This window comes from Cetorhinus maximus, chromosome 22 (genome assembly GCF_964194155.1).
Source record: "Cetorhinus maximus chromosome 22, sCetMax3.hap1.1, whole genome shotgun sequence".
In the NCBI taxonomy this organism is placed as follows: Eukaryota; Metazoa; Chordata; class Chondrichthyes; order Lamniformes; family Cetorhinidae; genus Cetorhinus; species Cetorhinus maximus.
In genome coordinates this window covers 69,841,523-69,860,214 of record NC_135900.1, presented here as the reverse complement: position 1 = coordinate 69,860,214, position 18,692 = coordinate 69,841,523, and the positions used below count along the sequence as shown (strand labels likewise).

The 18,692-nt window shown below is 44.7% G+C and overlaps 2 protein-coding genes across 3 annotated transcripts in view; one reads left to right on the top strand and one right to left on the bottom strand.

The window, feature by feature from the left end:
* The first annotated feature begins 11 nt into the window (after positions 1-11).
* On the top strand, positions 12-16,083 carry amn1 (antagonist of mitotic exit network 1 homolog (S. cerevisiae)). 2 transcript variants are annotated; one of them, XM_078568491.1, is made up of 7 exons: positions 12-113; positions 1,977-2,109; positions 2,906-3,047; positions 6,369-6,586; positions 13,909-13,965; positions 14,931-15,042; positions 15,736-16,083. In XM_078568491.1, the coding sequence occupies exons 1-7, from the start codon at positions 79-81 to the stop codon at positions 15,807-15,809; spliced, it is 771 nt and encodes a 256-aa protein (XP_078424617.1). In that variant the 5' UTR covers positions 12-78; the 3' UTR covers positions 15,810-16,083. The 2 variants fall into 2 exon arrangements, with proteins under 2 accessions (XP_078424617.1, XP_078424618.1); XM_078568492.1 differs by lacking the exon at positions 13,909-13,965 and having other exon boundaries at positions 22-113.
* Positions 16,073-18,692, bottom strand: part of etfbkmt (electron transfer flavoprotein subunit beta lysine methyltransferase) — a 31,094-nt gene continuing 28,474 nt past the window's right edge. The window contains exon 3 of the mRNA XM_078568493.1: positions 16,073-16,725. Coding sequence (XP_078424619.1) covers positions 16,382-16,725 — 344 coding nt within the window. The 3' untranslated portion in view covers positions 16,073-16,381. The remainder of the gene's footprint in view (positions 16,726-18,692) is intronic.

Here is an 18,692-nt window from a genome sequence, read left to right as displayed (position 1 = left end):
CCCATGATCCTGGCACTACATTTCCCATGCTGCCCCTGCGCCACTTGTTATTGTGACTGAGCCACCGGTCGGTGCGGGATGGATGCGGCTTTCCGCTTCTCGCTGCTCGATCTGTAAGTGACCGAGAGCCCGCGGCCCCGGTACACACCGTCCCCGAGCACTTAGCCCCGCTTCTCCTCCATTCCCCGTCCGCTGCCCCTCCAGGCACAGCCGCAACCTTTCCATCACCCACTGCCCCCACCCCCAGATACCCCCCCTCCCCTCCCCCACCCCCAGATACCCCCCCTCCCCCACCCCCAGATACCCCCACTCCCCACCCTCAGATCCCCCCCACTCCCCACCCTCCCCCCAGATACCCCCACTCCCCTCCCCCCACATACCCGCTCTCCCCTCCCCCACCCCCTCCCCCCACCAGAAATCCCCACCCCCACATACCCCCACACCCCTCCCCCCACCAGATACCCTCACCCCCCTCCCCCACATACCCCCACACCCCTCCCCCCACCAGATACCCTCACCCCCCTCCCCCACCCCCACATACCCCCATTACCCTCCCCCACCCCCAGATACCCCCACCTCCAGATACTCCCCACCCTCAGATACCCCCACCCCCACTCCCCACCTTCCCCCCCAGATACCCCCACCCCCCAGATACCCCCACTCCCCTCCCCCCACCCCCAGATACCCTCACCCCCACTCCCCTCCCCACCCCAAGATCCCCCCACCCTAGATACCCCCACTCCCTTCCCCCCATCCCCAGATACCCCCACTCCCCTCCTTCCCCCCACCCCCAGATAACCCCACTCCCCTCCTTCCCTCCACTCCCCTCCTTCCCCCACCCTCAGAACCCCCTCAGATACCCCCACTCCCCTCCTACACCCACCCTCAGATACCCCCACTCCCCTCCTTCCACCACCCCCAGATAACCCCACTCCCCTCCTTCCCCCACCCCCATATACTCCTCAGATACCCCCACTTCCCTCCTTCCCCCACCCCCAGATACCCCCATTCCCCTCCTTCCCCCACCCCCTCAGATACCCCCACTCCCCTCCTTCCCTCACCCCAGACACCCCTCAGGTACTCCCACTCCCTCCCTTCCCCCACCCTGTGATCCCCCTCAGGTACCCCCACTCCCCTCCTTCCCCCACCCTCAGATACCCCCACTCCCCTCCTTCCACCACCCCCAGATACCCCCATTCCCCTCCTTCCCCCACCCCCTCAGATACCCCCACTCCCCTCCTTCCCTCACCCCAGACACCCCTCAGGTACTCCCACTCCCTCCCTTCCCCCACCCCCTGATCCCCCTCAGATACCCCCACTCCCCTCCTTCCCCCACCCCCAGATACCCTCACTCCCCTCCTTTCCCCACCCTCAGATACCCCTACTCCCCTCCTTCCCCCACCCCCAGATACCCCCACTCCCCTCCTTCCCCCACCCCCAGATACCCCCACTCCCCTCCTTCCCCCACCCCCAGATACCCCCACTCCCCTCCTTCCCCCACCCCCAGATACCCCCACTCCCCTCCTTCCCCCACCCCCTGATCCCCCTCAGATACCTCCACTCCCCTCCTCCCACCCCCAGGTACTCCCACTCCACTCCTTCCCCCACCCCCAGATCTGCCTCAGATACCCCCACTCCCCTCCTTCCCCCCCCACCCCAGATACCCCTCCTCTGCCAGCTCCCCCTTTCCCCCAACACCCCCCTCTCCCCCAACAACCCCCCCACCAACTCCTCCCTCCCCTCCAACTCCCCATCCCCCAACTCCCCCATCCTCCCCAAGTACCCCTCCTTCCCAACTCTCCCCCCCCTCCTCCTCCGCCCCCCCCCCCCCCCAGTCTCCCTCTTCCCCCCTCCCCCTCCTCCACCCCCCTCTCCTCTGTTGGCTCCCCTTGTCCACCCCTTGCACCTTCCCCCACCTTGTCATGCAGCTTTCTTTGGATATAATCTTGCCTGGTGATGTTTCCCTTCCTTTCTAGATGCATTTACTCCCTAGTAAAGTCACTTTCTCGGTATGCTGCTGATCTACAAACGTTACCACCAAACCTGAAAGACAAATTAATCAAAATCATGAGCGCTCATGGGATTATTACAGATGAGAACATGCATCAGGTGAGCAGAAAAGATGCTTGACATCATGTGGGAGCAGTTTTTAGTGAATTCCATTCTCAGCAGCAGCTACCACTGCCCTTGCCATGCATGCTTTAGCACCGAGTTTCCTCTAATAACAGTTTTGCTATTGGAGGATTTCATATTACTAAATAGAACCAGCCAGTATGAATAAGCTAGTGCCAGCTTCATCTCTGTTAGAGACACCAAAACCGAAATAGTTTCCCTGGGTGCCGTTCACTGGTTATGAACCGCGACAGTGGGTGCTGACAGCTGTACAAGTGTTTGGTGAATGTGGCATCACACTAAAACCTGATCTTGTGCACACCCAAAATCCATGTGTGCACACTTCCCACCAGTAATCTGTAGCGATGAGGAGGGGAAGCAATCATTTTTGTCCTCCCTTGGGAAATCAATTTCACCCCCTACCAACCGCCACTCCAAGTGTCCAAACTAACTTTGGCACCAGTGTTCCTTCACATCATTATTTTGTGCAAGGCTTGTTTGTTTCAATGTGTGCTACTTCTAGCAGCTGTGCACGCTTGCTATCTGTAACAAGCAAACCTGTGAGAGATCTGTGCGATACCTTCCAGGTTGCAGCATTAGAGGGAACATTATCTCACACCACCGAAATTCTGCCTGAATAACTTCTTATGCTGCATCCCCCACGAGAATTCTGCAGTCCAACCTCGAGCAGCTTCGAGCACATCTTTTGTTGGATAATTTCAGTTGCCAGATAGACATTTCTATTCCAATGTAGTGTTAACTTGTATACTGACAGTAGGTGCTTTATGTGCAGGTGTTGCATCCAGGACTCCAGAAATTGGATCTCAGCGCCTGTGACATTACAGATCATGGGTTAATCATGCTTCAGATTTGTACCCAACTCAGGGAAATCAACTTGAATTCCAGCGACTACAAGCTTTCCATTACCTCTGAAGGTATTTTAGACCTTGAGCTCATTTTGAATGCAGTGGCCATTGAGGATGAAATAGGGCAATTAATTTTGTTTCGACCATTCAGCATCTTCTGGAAAGACCAGAATTTTTTTCAAGGGGCAATTAAATTAGCTGAAAGAAAAACAAAATAGTGCACGTGTAACTTCCTATCGTCAGGCATAATGAGAGGTGGAAATGAAATCATCACATTTCTATATATGGACTAATTGCATATGCCCCAATGCTTACAGTAGCCTGTGAACAGATCATCGGTGACGTGAATGTTATAAATTATAAAAGGCTCCCAGCACTCTGGTAATGTTCAAGTGTGTCGCCTCTTCCTCACTGGTAGACAGCTCCTTGCTGTTAGCACTAGGGAGGAATTTAAACCCGACTATTGAATTCAAAGAGCAACATGGTTTCAGAGCAACCTTGAGCTAATATGATGCCAGCTGATGTACACAATGATAATTTTAAGTATTTTTGAATATAGAATACTTGGAGCAATTTGAATAAAAAGTATTGCCAAGATACTTGTCTTCCTTTTAAGTTTCCCTCGGATGTATCAAAATATTCAAGGATAAAGCTAATGAGCGTGTTTTTAACAAATAGCCCATCGACATACTGTGTTCCAGACTGACACTTCTAGATTCATGCACTTCTGATAGTGGATCCTTAAGAATGCTCAGTGATCTATAGTGTGGAGCCATTGTCTTCAGCCCCCTCCACCCCGCCACAAACTGCTCTCAGTTGCAGTGCAGGGGTACAGAATGGTGGTGAGGTAGTGCTGGATGTCGTTTGTCTACGTGTGGAACCTGGCATCATGTCTTTGGATAATATTGCCAAGGGCCAAGAGAAATAGCCTGGTGCCGAGGATAAATCCACAAGCTTAATGGTACGGGGATGGGAAGAGAAGCCATTGCAATAGATTATTTGACTGCAACTGTATAGGTATTAGTGGAACAAAGCAATAGCCTTCCCACTCGGCTAGATAATGGAGTAGGCCTTAGAGAAGAATTATGTGATTCACCATGCTAGAAACTGTGAAAATAAAGATGACACGTGATCGTGCACCTCTAAACATGCATCACCCTCTATGTCCTTCATGGGCCCATAGTGAGGCACAGATCGTTTACAAGAACATGAGGTCATTTGTGGAGCTGTAGCTTTTGAGCATACTGATGACATTGGCTGGCTCAGTACATGTACAGGGGGATTGCATCACGGGCTGACCTAAAACTGGGAGCACCTCCACTGTTACTAATCACTCAATCAAACTGGGATAGAGTGACTTGATGGGACATTGTGTGTGGTCATGGATTGTTATATCAATTTTATTGAGTAGAAAGTGGGGTGTGGGTGGAGTTCACAATACAAAGTGAATACTGACAGTGTCCTAACTTTTTGTCTGGGCTCCAGGTTGTTCTCTTGCTGCCTCGGCCCCCAGAGCCCTGTGCTCTTCTCCCCTGGGCTCCTGATTCACTCCACTCGCCATCCACAACAGTGCTCATGGATAGAGAATTAGTTAATGGACAGGAAGCAGAGTAGGCATAAGTGGGGCTATTTCAGTACTGGCAGGCTATCAGTGATGGAACCTCAGTTATTTACAATCTGTATTAATAGAAACATAGAAAATAGGAGCAGGAGTAGGCCATTCAGCCCCTTGACCCTGCTCTGCCATTCAGTATGATCATGGCCGATCCTCTAACTCAACGCCATACTCCCGCTCTCTCCCCATGCCCCTTAACGCGTTTAGAGTATAAGAATCAATTTCCTTCTTAAATATATTCAGTGACTTGGCCTCCACAGCCTTCTGTGCTGGAGAATTCCACAGTTTCACCACCCTCTGGATGAAGAAGTTTCTCCTGATCTCAGTCCTAAATGGCCTACCCTATATCCTGAGACTGTGACCCCTTGTTCTAGATCCCTCCGCCCACTACTGCTGCATCCCCCACCCCAGCCAGAGGAAACATCATCCCTGCGTCCAGTCTGTCCAGCCCTGTCAGAATTTTATACGTTTCAATGAAATTCTTTCTCATTCTTCTAAACTCCAGTGAAAACAGGCCTAGTCGACCCAAACTCTCCTCAAACTACAATCCTGCCGTCCCAGGAATCAGTCTGGTGAACCTTCACTGCACTCCCTCTATGGCAAGTATATCCTTTCTTAGGTAGTGATTCAGACAAAGAGACAGAGAGTAATGTATCTCAGTTTGCTGATGATATGAAGCTCAGTGGAAAAGTAAGTTGTGAGGAGGACACAGAGAGGCTGCAAAGAGATACAGATGGGTTAAGTGATTGGGAACAAGATGGTAGTTGGAGTATAATGTGGGGAAGTGTGAGGTTATTCACTTTCGTCATAAGAATAGAAAGGCAGAATAGTTTTTAAAAGTCGTGAAACTTGTAAATGCTGATGTTCAGAGAGACTTGGGTGTGCTTGTACAAGGAGCTCAGAAAGTTAATGTGCAAGAATACAGCAAGCAATTGAGATGGCAAATGGCATGTTGGCCATTATTGTGAGGGAATTGGAGTACAAGAATAAATAAGTTTTGCTACAGTTGGAATACTTGTGCGCACTTTTGGTCTCCATATTTAAGGAAGGATATACTTGCATTGAGGATGGTACAGCAAAGGCTCACTAGATCGCTGTCATTCCAGGGACCATTGTCCTTATGCTGAGAGGCTGAGTAAATTGAGCCTATATTCTCTGGAGTTTAGAAGAATGAGAGGTGATCTCATTGAAGATTCTGAAGGGGCTTGACAGGGTAGACACTGACAGGTTGTTTCCACTGGATAGAGAATCTAAAACATGGGGGCACAGTCTCAGGATAAAGGGGATGATCGGTTAGGACTGAGATGAGGTGAACTTTCTTCATTCAGTGGGTTGTGAATCTTTGGAATTCTCTACCCCAGAGAGTTGTGGGTGCTCCATTGTTGAATATATTTAAGGCTGGGATAGACAGATTTTTGCTGTCTCAGGGAATTAAAGGGTATGGGGAGCGGGCGGAAAAGTGGAGTTCAGGCCAAAGATCAACCATGATCATATTGAATGGCAGAGCAGGCTCGAAGGGCCATATGGGCTACTTCTCCGATCTCTTGTGTTCTGCTCCATCTGGATTCCTGCTTTCTCCTCACCCTCTCCCAAGTCATAACCAGACAAAAATGAAGCCTTTTTGAATGATAAAGCAGACTTTATGCAAAGACTGTTATGGTTTGACATTTCATGAAGTATTAGAGGTTATAGTTAATTTATGTTGAATGACTTGTCACTGAGTTATTGTGACACCATTGTGACATCCAAACCTCTGATTGTATGGCATTCCACAGGGTTAAAGGTTATTGCTTCATCTTGTCCCTACTTGTCGGAAGTGTGTCTCAGAAGATGCCGGAATGTTTCGGATGAAGGAATTGTAGCCCTTGCACAACAATGTAGATTGCTACAAGTAGTGAACATTAGTGGCTGCTTAGGTGTTACAGATGCCAGTTTACATGCACTGGGGAAGAACTGCAAGTTTTTGTATAGTGTCGATTTTTCAGCTACCAAGGTACAGTCATTTTATGAGCTTTTTTATATTTTTTGTAACATTTATGTTATTACTTCACAAAAATGCATGTATTTTCTGTCCACCTTCCTTCTGTTTTGTTCCCCCTTCTGTCCTGTGGATGAGATGCTTTGGTTTGGTTCCATATTGTTTGGGTCCAAATGATCATTCTTTGAATCTGGATGAAAATATATATGTGTGTGTATATATATATTATTGATCTGCCTAAGGGCAGGTTGTCTGCTCATTTCTCCACGCTGCACTGTCTTGCACCTTCCTCTTCGGTTGCTCACATGAACCTCCCATTTTCAATTTCAAGTTATCGTTCTCTTTCTCTCTTAGTCTACAGCCCTCTAATCTTCCTTCAGTCACCTCTTTCAGCAAGTTCTCGTGACTTAGAATATGGCCAATTAAACCTTGTTGCCTTTTTCTGATGATCTTCACGAGCGATCTTTCCTCCTCCACTATCCTGAGAACTTCTTCCTTGCTCTTGTGTTCTCTCCAAGTGACCCACTCCAATCTTTCCCAGAACCAAAATTCACATCTTTCCAATCTTTGGATGTCCGATTTTCTCAGGGTCCACGTTTCAGTCCCGGACAACAAGACACTCCAAATTGATGACTCTTTTCTTACTCGTTCCTATGCTGAGTGATTCTTTATGTTTGGAGAATGCATTCTTTGCCATTGCTATTCTAGCTCTGATTTCTTTGTGGCAGTAACCATCTTCTGACAAGATGCTTCCCAGGTACTTAAATCAGAATAGATGACCTGTATGATAAAGATGGCAAACCAGCAGAACTACAACTAGAGAAAGATGAAAACGTTTTCCATGATGATTTAACACTGATCTTCTGGAGTGTGAAATGTTTTGAGCCATATATAAAGCCAGGGAAAGCAGAAGGATGTGATGGACTCCCTGCAGAAATGATTTTTAAAAACTTGGAGAGAAGGCAACAAGAAAATTGATTAAGTGTAAAGAGATGTTTACTAAGGAACAACGGCCTGAAGACTTTTTTGAGGAGAAAAATGGTTCTATTGGAGAGCAAGGCAAATACCATGAAATGTGAAGATCATCGCACTTTAACTTGGATTACACAATCATCCAAGGTAATGTTAAAGATCCTAGCAAATAGTTTGGAAGCCAAAGTGAGCCATTACATCAGCTGTGATTAGTTCAGCTTTAGAAAGGGTGGCGGACCTAGAGAGGCAGTAATGAGACCGTTAAATGAAAGAAGTGTAGAATACCGGCAAGAAGTTTATACTTAGCTGCTTTGTGGATTATGAAAAGGCTTTTGACCTGATGAACTGGCAAAAGCTGTTGAAAGTGCTTCAGGTGATCGGCGTTGACAGGAAAGATAAACAAAGATAAGCCCCTCATCTCATTCCTGGGATGAGGGGCTTATGAAGAAAGGTTGGACAGATTGGGCTTATACCCATTGTAGTTCAGAAAAATGAGAGGTAATCTTAACGAAACATATAAGATCCTGAGGGAATTTGATAGAGTAGATATCGGAAGGGTGTTTTCACTTGTGGGACAGTTTAAGAATAAGAGGTCTACCGTTTAAGACCGAGCTGAAGAGAAATATTTTCTCTCAAAGGGTCTTTAGTGTGTGAAATTCTCTTCCCCAGAAAACAGTGGAGGCTGGGTCATTGAATTATTCAAGGCAGAGTTAGACAGATTTTTGATAGACCAGAGAGTCGAGGGTTATGGTGGGCAGACAGCAAAATGAAGTTGAGACCACAACCAGATTAGCCATGATCTTGAATGGCGAAGCAGGCTCGAAGGGCTGAATGGCCTCAGTCCTGTGCTCCTCAGTCCTGTGCTCCTCAGTCCTGTGCTCCTCAGTCCTGTGCTCCTCAGTCCTGTGCTCCTCAGTCCTGTGCTCCTCAGTCCTGTGCTCCTCAGTCCTGTGCTCCTCAGTCCTGTGCTCCTCAGTCCTGTGCTCCTCAGTCCTGTGCTCCTCAGTCCTGTGCTCCTCAGTCCTGTGCTCCTCAGTCCTGTGCTCCTCAGTCCTGTGCTCCTCAGTCCTGTGCTCCTCAGTCCTGTGCTCCTCAGTCCTGTGCTCCTCAGTCCTGTGCTCCTCAGTCCTGTGCTCCTCAGTCCTGTGCTCCTCAGTCCTGTGCTCCTCAGTCCTGTGCTCCTCAGTCCTGTGCTCCTCAGTCCTGTGCTCCTCAGTCCTGTGCTCCTCAGTCCTGTGCTCCTCAGTCCTGTGCTCCTCAGTCCTGTGCTCCTCAGTCCTGTGCTCCTCAGTCCTGTGCTCCTCAGTCCTGTGCTCCTCAGTCCTGTGCTCCTCAGTCCTGTGCTCCTCAGTCCTGTGCTCCTCAGTCCTGTGCTCCTCAGTCCTGTGCTCCTCAGTCCTGTGCTCCTCAGTCCTGTGCTCCTCAGTCCTGTGCTCCTCAGTCCTGTGCTCCTCAGTCCTGTGCTCCTCAGTCCTGTGCTCCTCAGTCCTGTGCTCCTAAATGATTGTAGCTCTGTGCATGGCACAGACGGACTGCTACAAAAGGGTAATGTTTGGTGAAACTGAACCTGGTTTAATCGGGCGCAAGGTAAGATGTCTACTATCACCATTGCTCTTTAACATCTGTAGAGAAGCCATTTTAAAAGAAGCACTAGAGTACAGAAGGTGGAGCTAAGTTGGTGAAGATAGTGACATTTGCAGATGACCAGGCTAGCACAGCAGATGGTCTACAGATACTAACGAATAGAATGAATGAGGTGGTGAAAGCTTACAGAATGAAAATTAATGTAAAAAAGACAAGTTATGAAGATTGGAAGAAATAATGGAAAGCAGAGGTGAAGGCAAATGGTCAACAGCTGGAACAGGTATCATTGGGACAGCATTTGGCAGCAGGCAATTCAGCTGTGCAGCCATTGCAACTGTACCTGATTCTGCCCATACGAGTACCTTACACACAGGAGTAAGGGGATGGCCATCAGGGAACATGGCTGTTCTCTCTGTTCTCCAATCCAGGGCTAGCAAAGCATGTTGTCGTGTCTCATCTGGACTCGGCTATCTCGAGAACTGAACATGGGATCTGCAACGTTTCCTTAGTAATGCAGTTATACACTAAGCTGCAGGGGGCAATTGTCCAAAATTAAATTATTAAATTTGTTTACTTATTTGTTCCACAGTTAAAATGTGCAACAGGTTGCTGGTTTCCCTTGTCTTGTTGGGATATTGGGTGCCTTAAATACTTTGTCTTGATAACCAATGTTTATGTGTGATCCTCGACAGTGGGTATCAGCGGGCTAATCAGCTATGAGGGAAGGCAGGTGAACAGCAGAGCAAAGCCTGAACTTGCTATGAACCAATATTCTCTACACATCCAGCAAGGGTCACTGAAGGGCAATCAATAGGAGATGCTTGGGCAGTTGGTCCCCTCCCTAACTTGGACACACTGTCGCACTTTTCTGGCACTAAAGCTAAGATCCGCAAACTCAGCACAGAGCCAGGGACCCTGCTTGTTATAGTTCAGCCACTCACTGTGGTAACCCAGTGAAGCAGCTGAGAACCCTTGTCAATTATTTGTTAGTCTGCAGCCATTTAATTTGATAGTGTGGTAAATAAAGTTCACTTACAGAACATAATTAACTAATATTCCTCAAAAACCATAACAGCAAAACACCTTAGAAGGATAAAAATCATAACCTGTCCCTCCATTAAAGACAAGGAAGATTAATGGATAATTTAGGACAGTTCACTCACCAAGTGACACTAAAGGTCATTTCTATAAATTAAATGGATTTATTTTTATGCATAAAGTGTAATTTAGCAAGAATAAGATGTACTGCTTGTACTTAGTCACTGTTCTGGATAAATAACCTTGCAGTCAGTTTCTTTTGGCCCACCAGGTTGATCATTACTGAATGAGTCAGTGAAAGTTTAGTGTTGATTCTTGTTTGCCGAAGAGCAAAGCATGACTCGAAAGTTTTATTTCCTCATTAGCCTCTCCGTTTTTCCTTCCTATCCTGATTAGTTCACAGTGGTCACCCTGGGCTAAGTTATTAGGTGATTGATGCCAATGGAACTTTACTAAAGCATGGGTCAGCACCTTCAGGAGTGGAAGATAATTGTGGGGGGGGGAGGGGGAAGAGGTCAACATTAGTTATCATACTGCCTCTCCATCTCTATCCTGTACGATTTCTGTTAATCTCACCTTTCCAGGCTCAGCATCTATTTTTCGTAAGTCCATCTGTGAAGCACATTGAAACGTTTAATTTACATTATATGTGCTGTGTAAAAGTAGCTTCTTGTTGTGACAGTCAGGTAACTTAATTCTAATGCTTCAAAAACAGCTGCTCTTCACCTTTTACACATGTTCATTTTTACCTTTAAACTGACATCGTTGCTTTTAGACGAGGAAGAGTTGGAGCAAAAAGTTACAGACAGATATACAGATTTCCCTTAATTTCTCCAGAATCAGCAGTTTTCACTGGAAGAACTCATGTAGTATGATGCTTTCATTCAGATACACATATTGATCGGTCCTGTTAGAATGTAAACACAAACACCTCATTTTAAAAAATAGTAATCTGAAGTGCTTCAAGATAAATAAATAAATCCAGCAAAAAAAAAAGACAAATATCAGAAGATAATTTGCTGTCAAACAATAACTTTGTAGAAGTCAATCCCACAAAAGTTAGGATGTCTCAGGAAACCCAACACTTTCCTCTCTTGGGAGTATGTCAGCCTGGCAATCTATTTTAAGGAATAAATTGTTAGTCTCAAATCGTACAGACTAGAATATCTGGAATTTGATTCACAGTTCTCAGCAGAGTTGTTTAGTCTCACTTGGGATACATTTAAATCTGTGGCAGCACTTTGAGACTAATTTCTGAGCCCTTATTTTACTTTCTCTTTTCTCTTTTCACCTAGCTGTTCTGCTATGTGCTCTGACACTGCCATTTTATTGCTATGTTCATGATCTAGGAACAATGGGGATGCTGCTTTACTTAAGTTTTTTGGAAGTGCTGAAATAGAGGGCTGCCAGGCATCTTGGACTGTAGCTATCTGCTATTAACCCCTTGCCCACATTTCTGGACAGATGCTCACCAACCTGGCAATGACTCTAGAACTGATATGGTAATGGGCACAATGGGTCTCCTTAATAGAGATCTGATCAATTTACATAATCTTCTTCAAACAGAGTAGTAATTTAAAAGTTTCATATAAGAGAACTGTGTTTGTGAGACTGACAATCCATCACAAGTCTACCTTCGCTGTTAGCTTTGCTAATTTTATCCAGTTTTGGAGGAGTATCAGTAAGTGATAGAAATAACATTACTAACCACAACTTATTGCTCAAAGTGCGTTTTTAATGTTGTTTTGTGTTTCTCTCTCAATGCTGCTGACTGTTGGTGTGGTATGGTTCCATGGCTCTGGTACTTGGCCCTTATCCATGTACGAGGCTAGATGGTTTGTGTCAATATGGTATCACAGCTGAGCTTGTTCTGTTCTGATATTCATAAACAAGAACTTGTAAATGGACTGAGATCCACTCTCTTTCCCCACTCCAACCCAACATTTAGTATAAGGACCCAAAAGGTCCTTAGGCCAGTTGTAGTATTTGCAGCTTTTGCCACAGGTATTGTTAAAATTCAGAGAAGTTACTATTGACATATCTAATGGCAAGGTCATTGTCATGCATGGAAATAATTTGGGAATGAGTTGTGTTTAATTGTTGTACTTTAAAACAAAATGAATTCTCAGCTTGTAAAATGTCACCGAGCTACAGGCATTGAAGATGTTTATTGGAGTGGATTAGCCAGTTTGTGGATTGTCACAGCTCGCATAGTCACCTTCAAATAGAGAAAGTGAATCAGCTGCCTCATCCTAGATCTATTAAACCAGGATGGCACCTGTCCACTTTTTGAGTATTCCAGAAGATGATATCTTTAATCTGATATCTCAAAGAGAGAGGAGAGAGATCCAGTTTCATTGACAGGCCTGCAAGGCAAATCACTAGGGTTGCCAGCACTTCTGGAGTCTCCAGGAAATAAAGATTAATCTCCCATACACACTGCTACAAGCAAAAACCCAGAAGAGAAATATAGGGCAGTGAAATAAAATTGTTTCATTTTTTTTTTAAAAACACTCTCGTTTATTAGTTGGAAAAATATCAGAGATGGAGGAAGAAAGATGAAATAACAGAAAATGCTGGAAAAGCTCAGCAGGTTTGACAGAATCTGTGGAGCGAGAAACAATTAACATTTTAAGTCTGATATGACTCTTTGTCAGAGGAAGGAAGCGTGTTTGACTGACAGTCAAGGATCAGGCAGCAAAGATTCAGTTCACTTTCCAGTTGCCTGTGAGAATGAACCTTTCGGGTGATCAGTGGCAGATGTGTAGGGCCCAGGCCACTGGGGGGCAGGAAGTGATATGGTGAAGCCAGTGTTGGCAGCCCTAAGTACTATTTGTACATGCCAAAATCATGCCATTTGAAGTAAATTTGACAAACAGGATGTTGTGTGCTAGATGCATGATGTCTGATAATAGTAGATGTGTGGGTTTGAAATTGGGGCACAGGCTCTGCCAGTATCATCAGATTTATTAATAGAACTGCTGACCCAAATAAGCCAGCAGAGTCCTGATGAAATGTCATCAACTCCACAGATGCTGTCTGACCTGCTGAGTATTTCTACCATTTTCTGTTTTTAAACCAGCAGAGGTCCCAGGTTCAATCTATGCAGAGTTAGCAGATAGGAGTTGAGCGGTGGTATGGGTGCTACAATTGGCCCTAGGGTCCTTGGAGTAGAAAAATCAAACAAATACACTCCTGATTCATACCCTTTGATTCATGCTGTAAAACAAACAAACATCCTGTTTGTCAAATTTACTTCAAGTGTTATGATTCCTGCTGTAAAGGCCTGTGTGGATGGACATCAGGTGAGATCAGTACTGGACATGGCTGCAGTCACACTACGGTCAAAAATCCTACCAATTCTAAGATGTCAAAGCTCACACATAAATAATGGAAACTGAGTTAAGGTCCTGAATGGTGACTGCTCTCTCTGGAACTGTACCCAATAAGGATTCTGTACATTCAGAGAGGGGAGAAAATTCAGTGACCATGCACATTTGATGTCACTAAGAACCACATCAAAGGCTGGTTTATGCAGTAATTTCCACGCACCACAAAAGGACATCGAGAGTAAGAGCACCTAGAACCTATCTGATAAACTATATATAGTAGCCCATGCAGGAATGTATATCAAAAATAGTCCACCTAAAGAAATTTGAGGGAGAATAAACAGTTTTTAGCAGCAGTTAGTTTTCAACTATGTTTCTCATTTTGATGAGTGTTGCTGTTCTTAACCTTGTCAGGTTTCTGATGCTGGCGTTATTGGATTGGTGAATGGAGTGTGTTCCCATAAATTAAAAGTAAGTTCTGCATGACTATTGCTGAGCTCTAGTCCTTGTTTGAACCTTGTTGAATTCTGAATTCTCTATCTCTCTCCTATAATTGACGTCTATGGGTTCAAAAACTGTACAGAGTATGTGTATAACATTCTTGTGTTGTGACTGGTGGGGTGTAAGGTGGGTTTTGGGAGGAAGGGAATGAGAGCAGAAGTGAGGGAAATGGAGCAGACATGGTTGAGGGCCATCAACCGTGATAGCAGGCAATCCTGAGGTTGAGAGAAAAGGAGAACGTATCACAAGGACTGGTATGGAAGGTGGTATCGTTAGGACAGATGCAATAGAGGCAGAGAAGCGGGGTGAATGGAGCAGAGTCCTTACAGGAAGCCTGGGTGGGGGTTGAGGAGGTGCTGTCTAGGTTGTGGTAGTCAGAGGACTCATAGTGGATATTGGTCAGTAGCTTATCCCAAAAATGGAGACAAGTCAAGAAAGGAAGAGTTAGAGATGGAGCATGAAGGGGAGGGAAAGGTGGAAATTAGTAGCAAAGTTGATGAAATTTTCCAGTTCGGGATGAGAGTAGGAGCTTTATTATATCCCACACTCCTTCCAATATTTCAAATCTCAATTATGGCATCCATTGGATCTTCTCTCCAGTTTATGCCACCTGAATTGGACAGATGAGGGGACCATGGATACCCACGGCACTCTCTGTAAAACAGGACATTTTCCTCAGCAACATTCCTCCCAACTCCAGCAGAAAGAAAGCACAATCTGATATCCCATTGCAGTTTGCTAAATCTTGCTGTGTGCTAAAATAGCTGCTGCATTTGTCAATGTAACAATAACCATTGCACCTCATCAAAATTTATGTGAAGTGCTTTGAGATGTTGTTGAGGGAATGACTAGGTGTTAGATGAATGCAGGTCATTTTTTTGTATTAGGACTTCAACTTTACAAAGTAGTTTAACATACAGATGCCTTTTCTTCAGGAGATTCATATGGATCGCTGTGTGAACTTAACTGATGAAGCAGTGGAAAGTGTGCTCATTTTCTGCCCCCACGTTTTCATTCTACTTTTTCACGGCTGCCCACTTATCACAGGTGAGTCAGTGTGTGCAAGATCAATCCTTTTCTCGTGCATTTAATTTTGCTGCTGTTGTAAAGTCAAACTTGAATAAGAAATAAGAGTTGAAAGCCTTGGTGGGGACATGCCTAATGCTGCATGTAAGGTTCTTTGCAGTAAGGTTCCAGCTTGGCCCTGTTCTGTGCTGAGATGGCAGGCCAGAGCATCTCGGGTGCCTCCTCCTGATTTGCTATCCAGCACTTCTGCTAGAAATTACATATATGGGGGTCAGAGTAAGCACAGGACCAGACTCTGCAGTAATGCCCCCCCCGCCCTTGCCCAAGTGATTGCTCTTGTTAGCAAATGCTGAAGGGATAATCTACCATGGGGAAATCACAGCCTGTTCTCTAATGGTGTTCAAACATAAGCGTGCTTTATGGCTATTGTCATTGGGTGGAAGTAGAGAATGGGAGGCCGCACTGATTTTTCTGCACCTGAAGCAAGAATATAATCGAGTGCGACTGATGCCTCCCAGGACCAATGAACCTGCTAGCACTTGTAGCAAAGGCTCAGGTGAATAATAGTTCCCTATGTGAGATACTGAAGGGCTTACTGGCAGCTGTTGAATCGTCAAGACTTAGCGTCTTCAAGGGGGGAAGAAAATTCAGAGAAGGATTAAAGCTCTGGTAAATGTTCTCTTCAACTTTGTTCTGTTTTATTTCTGCTTCTAGATCGTTCAAGAGAAGCTCTGCAACAGTTAGCCTGCCCCAACCAAATGAAACAAGTAACGTGGACCGTTTACTGAATTTACTTCTTTTTTCCACCATTTAATATTTGTTAATTAACAACCAGTGTTCTGTAATTTCCATACATTAGCAACAGCTGTTCTGAGAATTCTGCAGTGAAATTTATGTAACCAGGTAATTATCGATTAAATGTTTACTTTGATTCAATCTAATTATTGAGTACAGTATAGAATCTTTGTATATGTGCAATGTAGCACATGGTGATGTATGATATATTACTACCATCCCCATTATGTTTTGCTGTAATGTACAAATAAATATTGGTACAAATGAGTTTTTGTCTGCTGCTGGGTTCAACTGATTAATCATTTTCTTTTAAGAGCTAGAAGGATACCGTAGTGTTGTTGGTATGGTACTGGACAAGCAGTTCAAAATCCACTGCAGTAAATTTGTGGGTTGACATCAGGAAAGAAAGATAGACCATACCTGGTCTGTCCTACATGCAATGTGAGTAAGCCACAGCTGTGTCAAAATGTTACAGACTTGTAGGTCCTAGTTTCAATTCCAGGTCTTTGGTGGATTAAATGCATCCAGAATTCCCGCTCCTGTCCAGTAGTATACCGGTTGTGTCCTATGGCAAAAATCTCCATACGGTGGTAGAAGTCAGTCCATAATTCTCCTTTTTGGTAGCTTCGGGAAGCTCATACTCTCTGACCTTCTGCAGCCAGTTCTGTGCTCTGTAACTTGTGAACTGTGCTCTTCCAGGATCCCCAATCAGAATTTCTGATCCATGAAACCTCTTGTATTCTGTCAGCCAATTGTGAAGATCAGCAGCAAGTTCTTCATCATAAAACATGTCACCTAAAAGAATCACATCCCATTTTTCTTCCATTTTTCCAATTAAACTTTCCGTTGCCACTGGCAGTGGGGGTATTTTGTTAAGTTTGCAGTTCATTCCTATGGAGACTGCTGCAACTGTAGGAGAGCAAAATAAAACCAGTTAATCAAGCCATCAAAATATGTTCCTATGAAGCCCAATTCTATCCCAGTTTTGAATGTGCTCCCACATCTGTGACAGCTCTTTGAATATTTTCTCTCACTTCTGTATGGAATACAAAAAAAGCCATCATCTCATGATTCCTCACCAACCTCTAAGCTCATTGTTTCATTTGCAGCCTTTCTTGTTTTAATTTTGGTTTATGTGCTATTCCTAAACTTTCCTTGTCTTTAACATACCCTTACTCTACCCTTCCTCTTCTTGAGCCTTTTAAAACCTTCCACTTTTACGGTTTCACTATTGGGATAAATTTTCATTTAGAAAGGCATGGGTTAATTAAGGAGGATGGATTCGTTAAAGGTAAATCATGTCTGATTAACTTGATTGAATTCTTTGAGAAGGTTGATCTAGATAGTGAAGTAGATGCGTATATGGACTTCTGGAAAGCGTTTGATATAATGCCACATCAGCTTATCGAGAAGATTGCAAAATCATGGAATTATAGGCAGTATGGATAAAAATTGGCTCAGTGGCCAGAAGCAAAGGTTGGTGTTGGATGGATGTTTTTCAGGCTGGGAGGTGGATTGCAGTGGTGTTCTCAAAGGGCCAGTTTTGAGTCCATTATTCTTGGCAGTTTTTATAAACGACCTAGACCTGGATACAGGAAGAAGCATTGTAAAGTCAGCAGATGGGATGAAACTTGGCAAAGTTGTAGATAGTGTTGAGGATTGTTATATGCTTCAGGATGCCATAGGATGGCGAAACGTTCAGAAGCATAGCAGATGGTGTCCAAATTGGAGAAGTGTTAAGTGATGCAATTTGGGAGAACTACTATGGAATGGCAGTATACTAGAAATGGCCGATTTTGAAAAGTATAAGTGAGCAGAGAGACCTTGGTGCCTGTACACATCCTAGGTGGTTAAAAAAAGCACATTGGTTACTTGGGTTTATGAATAAAGGAATAGAATATAAAAGCAAAGAGATCAGGCCAGAACTTTATAAATCACTAGTTAGGCCTCGGCTGGAGTATTGTGGACAATACTGGGCACCACACTTCATGAAAGATATGAAGGCCTTAGAAGGATACATGGGAGGTTAACCAGGATGTTCCCGAGGTGAGGGACTTCCATTATAGGAGAGGCTAGAAAGGTTGGGGCTGTTTTTAGAACAGAGCAGGTTAAAGAGGTGACCTAATAGAGGCCCTTAAGATGATGAGGTTTTGACACAGTGGGGAAAACAATTCCCTTTAGTGATTGAGTCAATAACTAGAGGTCATGGACTCAAAATCATTTGAAAAAGGTCTGGGGGAGGTAAGAATTTTTTTTCCATATTTATCTAAATCCAGAACGCTCCCTGAGAAGTTGGTGGAAGTTAAAATAATTTTAAAAGGGAGTTAGACAGGTACTTGATGAGGAATCACAGGATTACAGACAAAAAGCAGGGATGTGGGACTCTGCATGACCGCTCATTTAAAGAGCCAGCACAATATGATGGGCTGAATGCCAGCCTCCTTTGCCGCATGTCTCTGATTCCAACATAGTGCGTAAGGTCATTCAGTCCTCCAAACTTGTTCCACCATTCAGTCAGATCATGGATGATCTATGCCTTAACTCCATTTGCTGTTACTTGTCTTTATCCTCTTACCAACCAGAAAAATCAGTCTCAGTTTTGAAAATTTCAACTGCCCCAGCATTTACAGCCTTTTGGGGGAAGGAGTTCTAGATTTTTGTTAACCTTTGGAGAAATGCTCCATGAATCCTATAGGATGGGTCCTTTGCCAAAGTTAAGAATAAAAACGTTGGCTGTGTTTTTTTTTTAAAAAAAGCCAGAACATTTTCACTGGTAAATAACCAACTGAAAGCATTTTGAGAATGGCTGAGGGGGGAGGAAATTACAAAAATAATACTAAAACTAAAATAGCAGGTTACCGCCTGCTCAAAGGGAT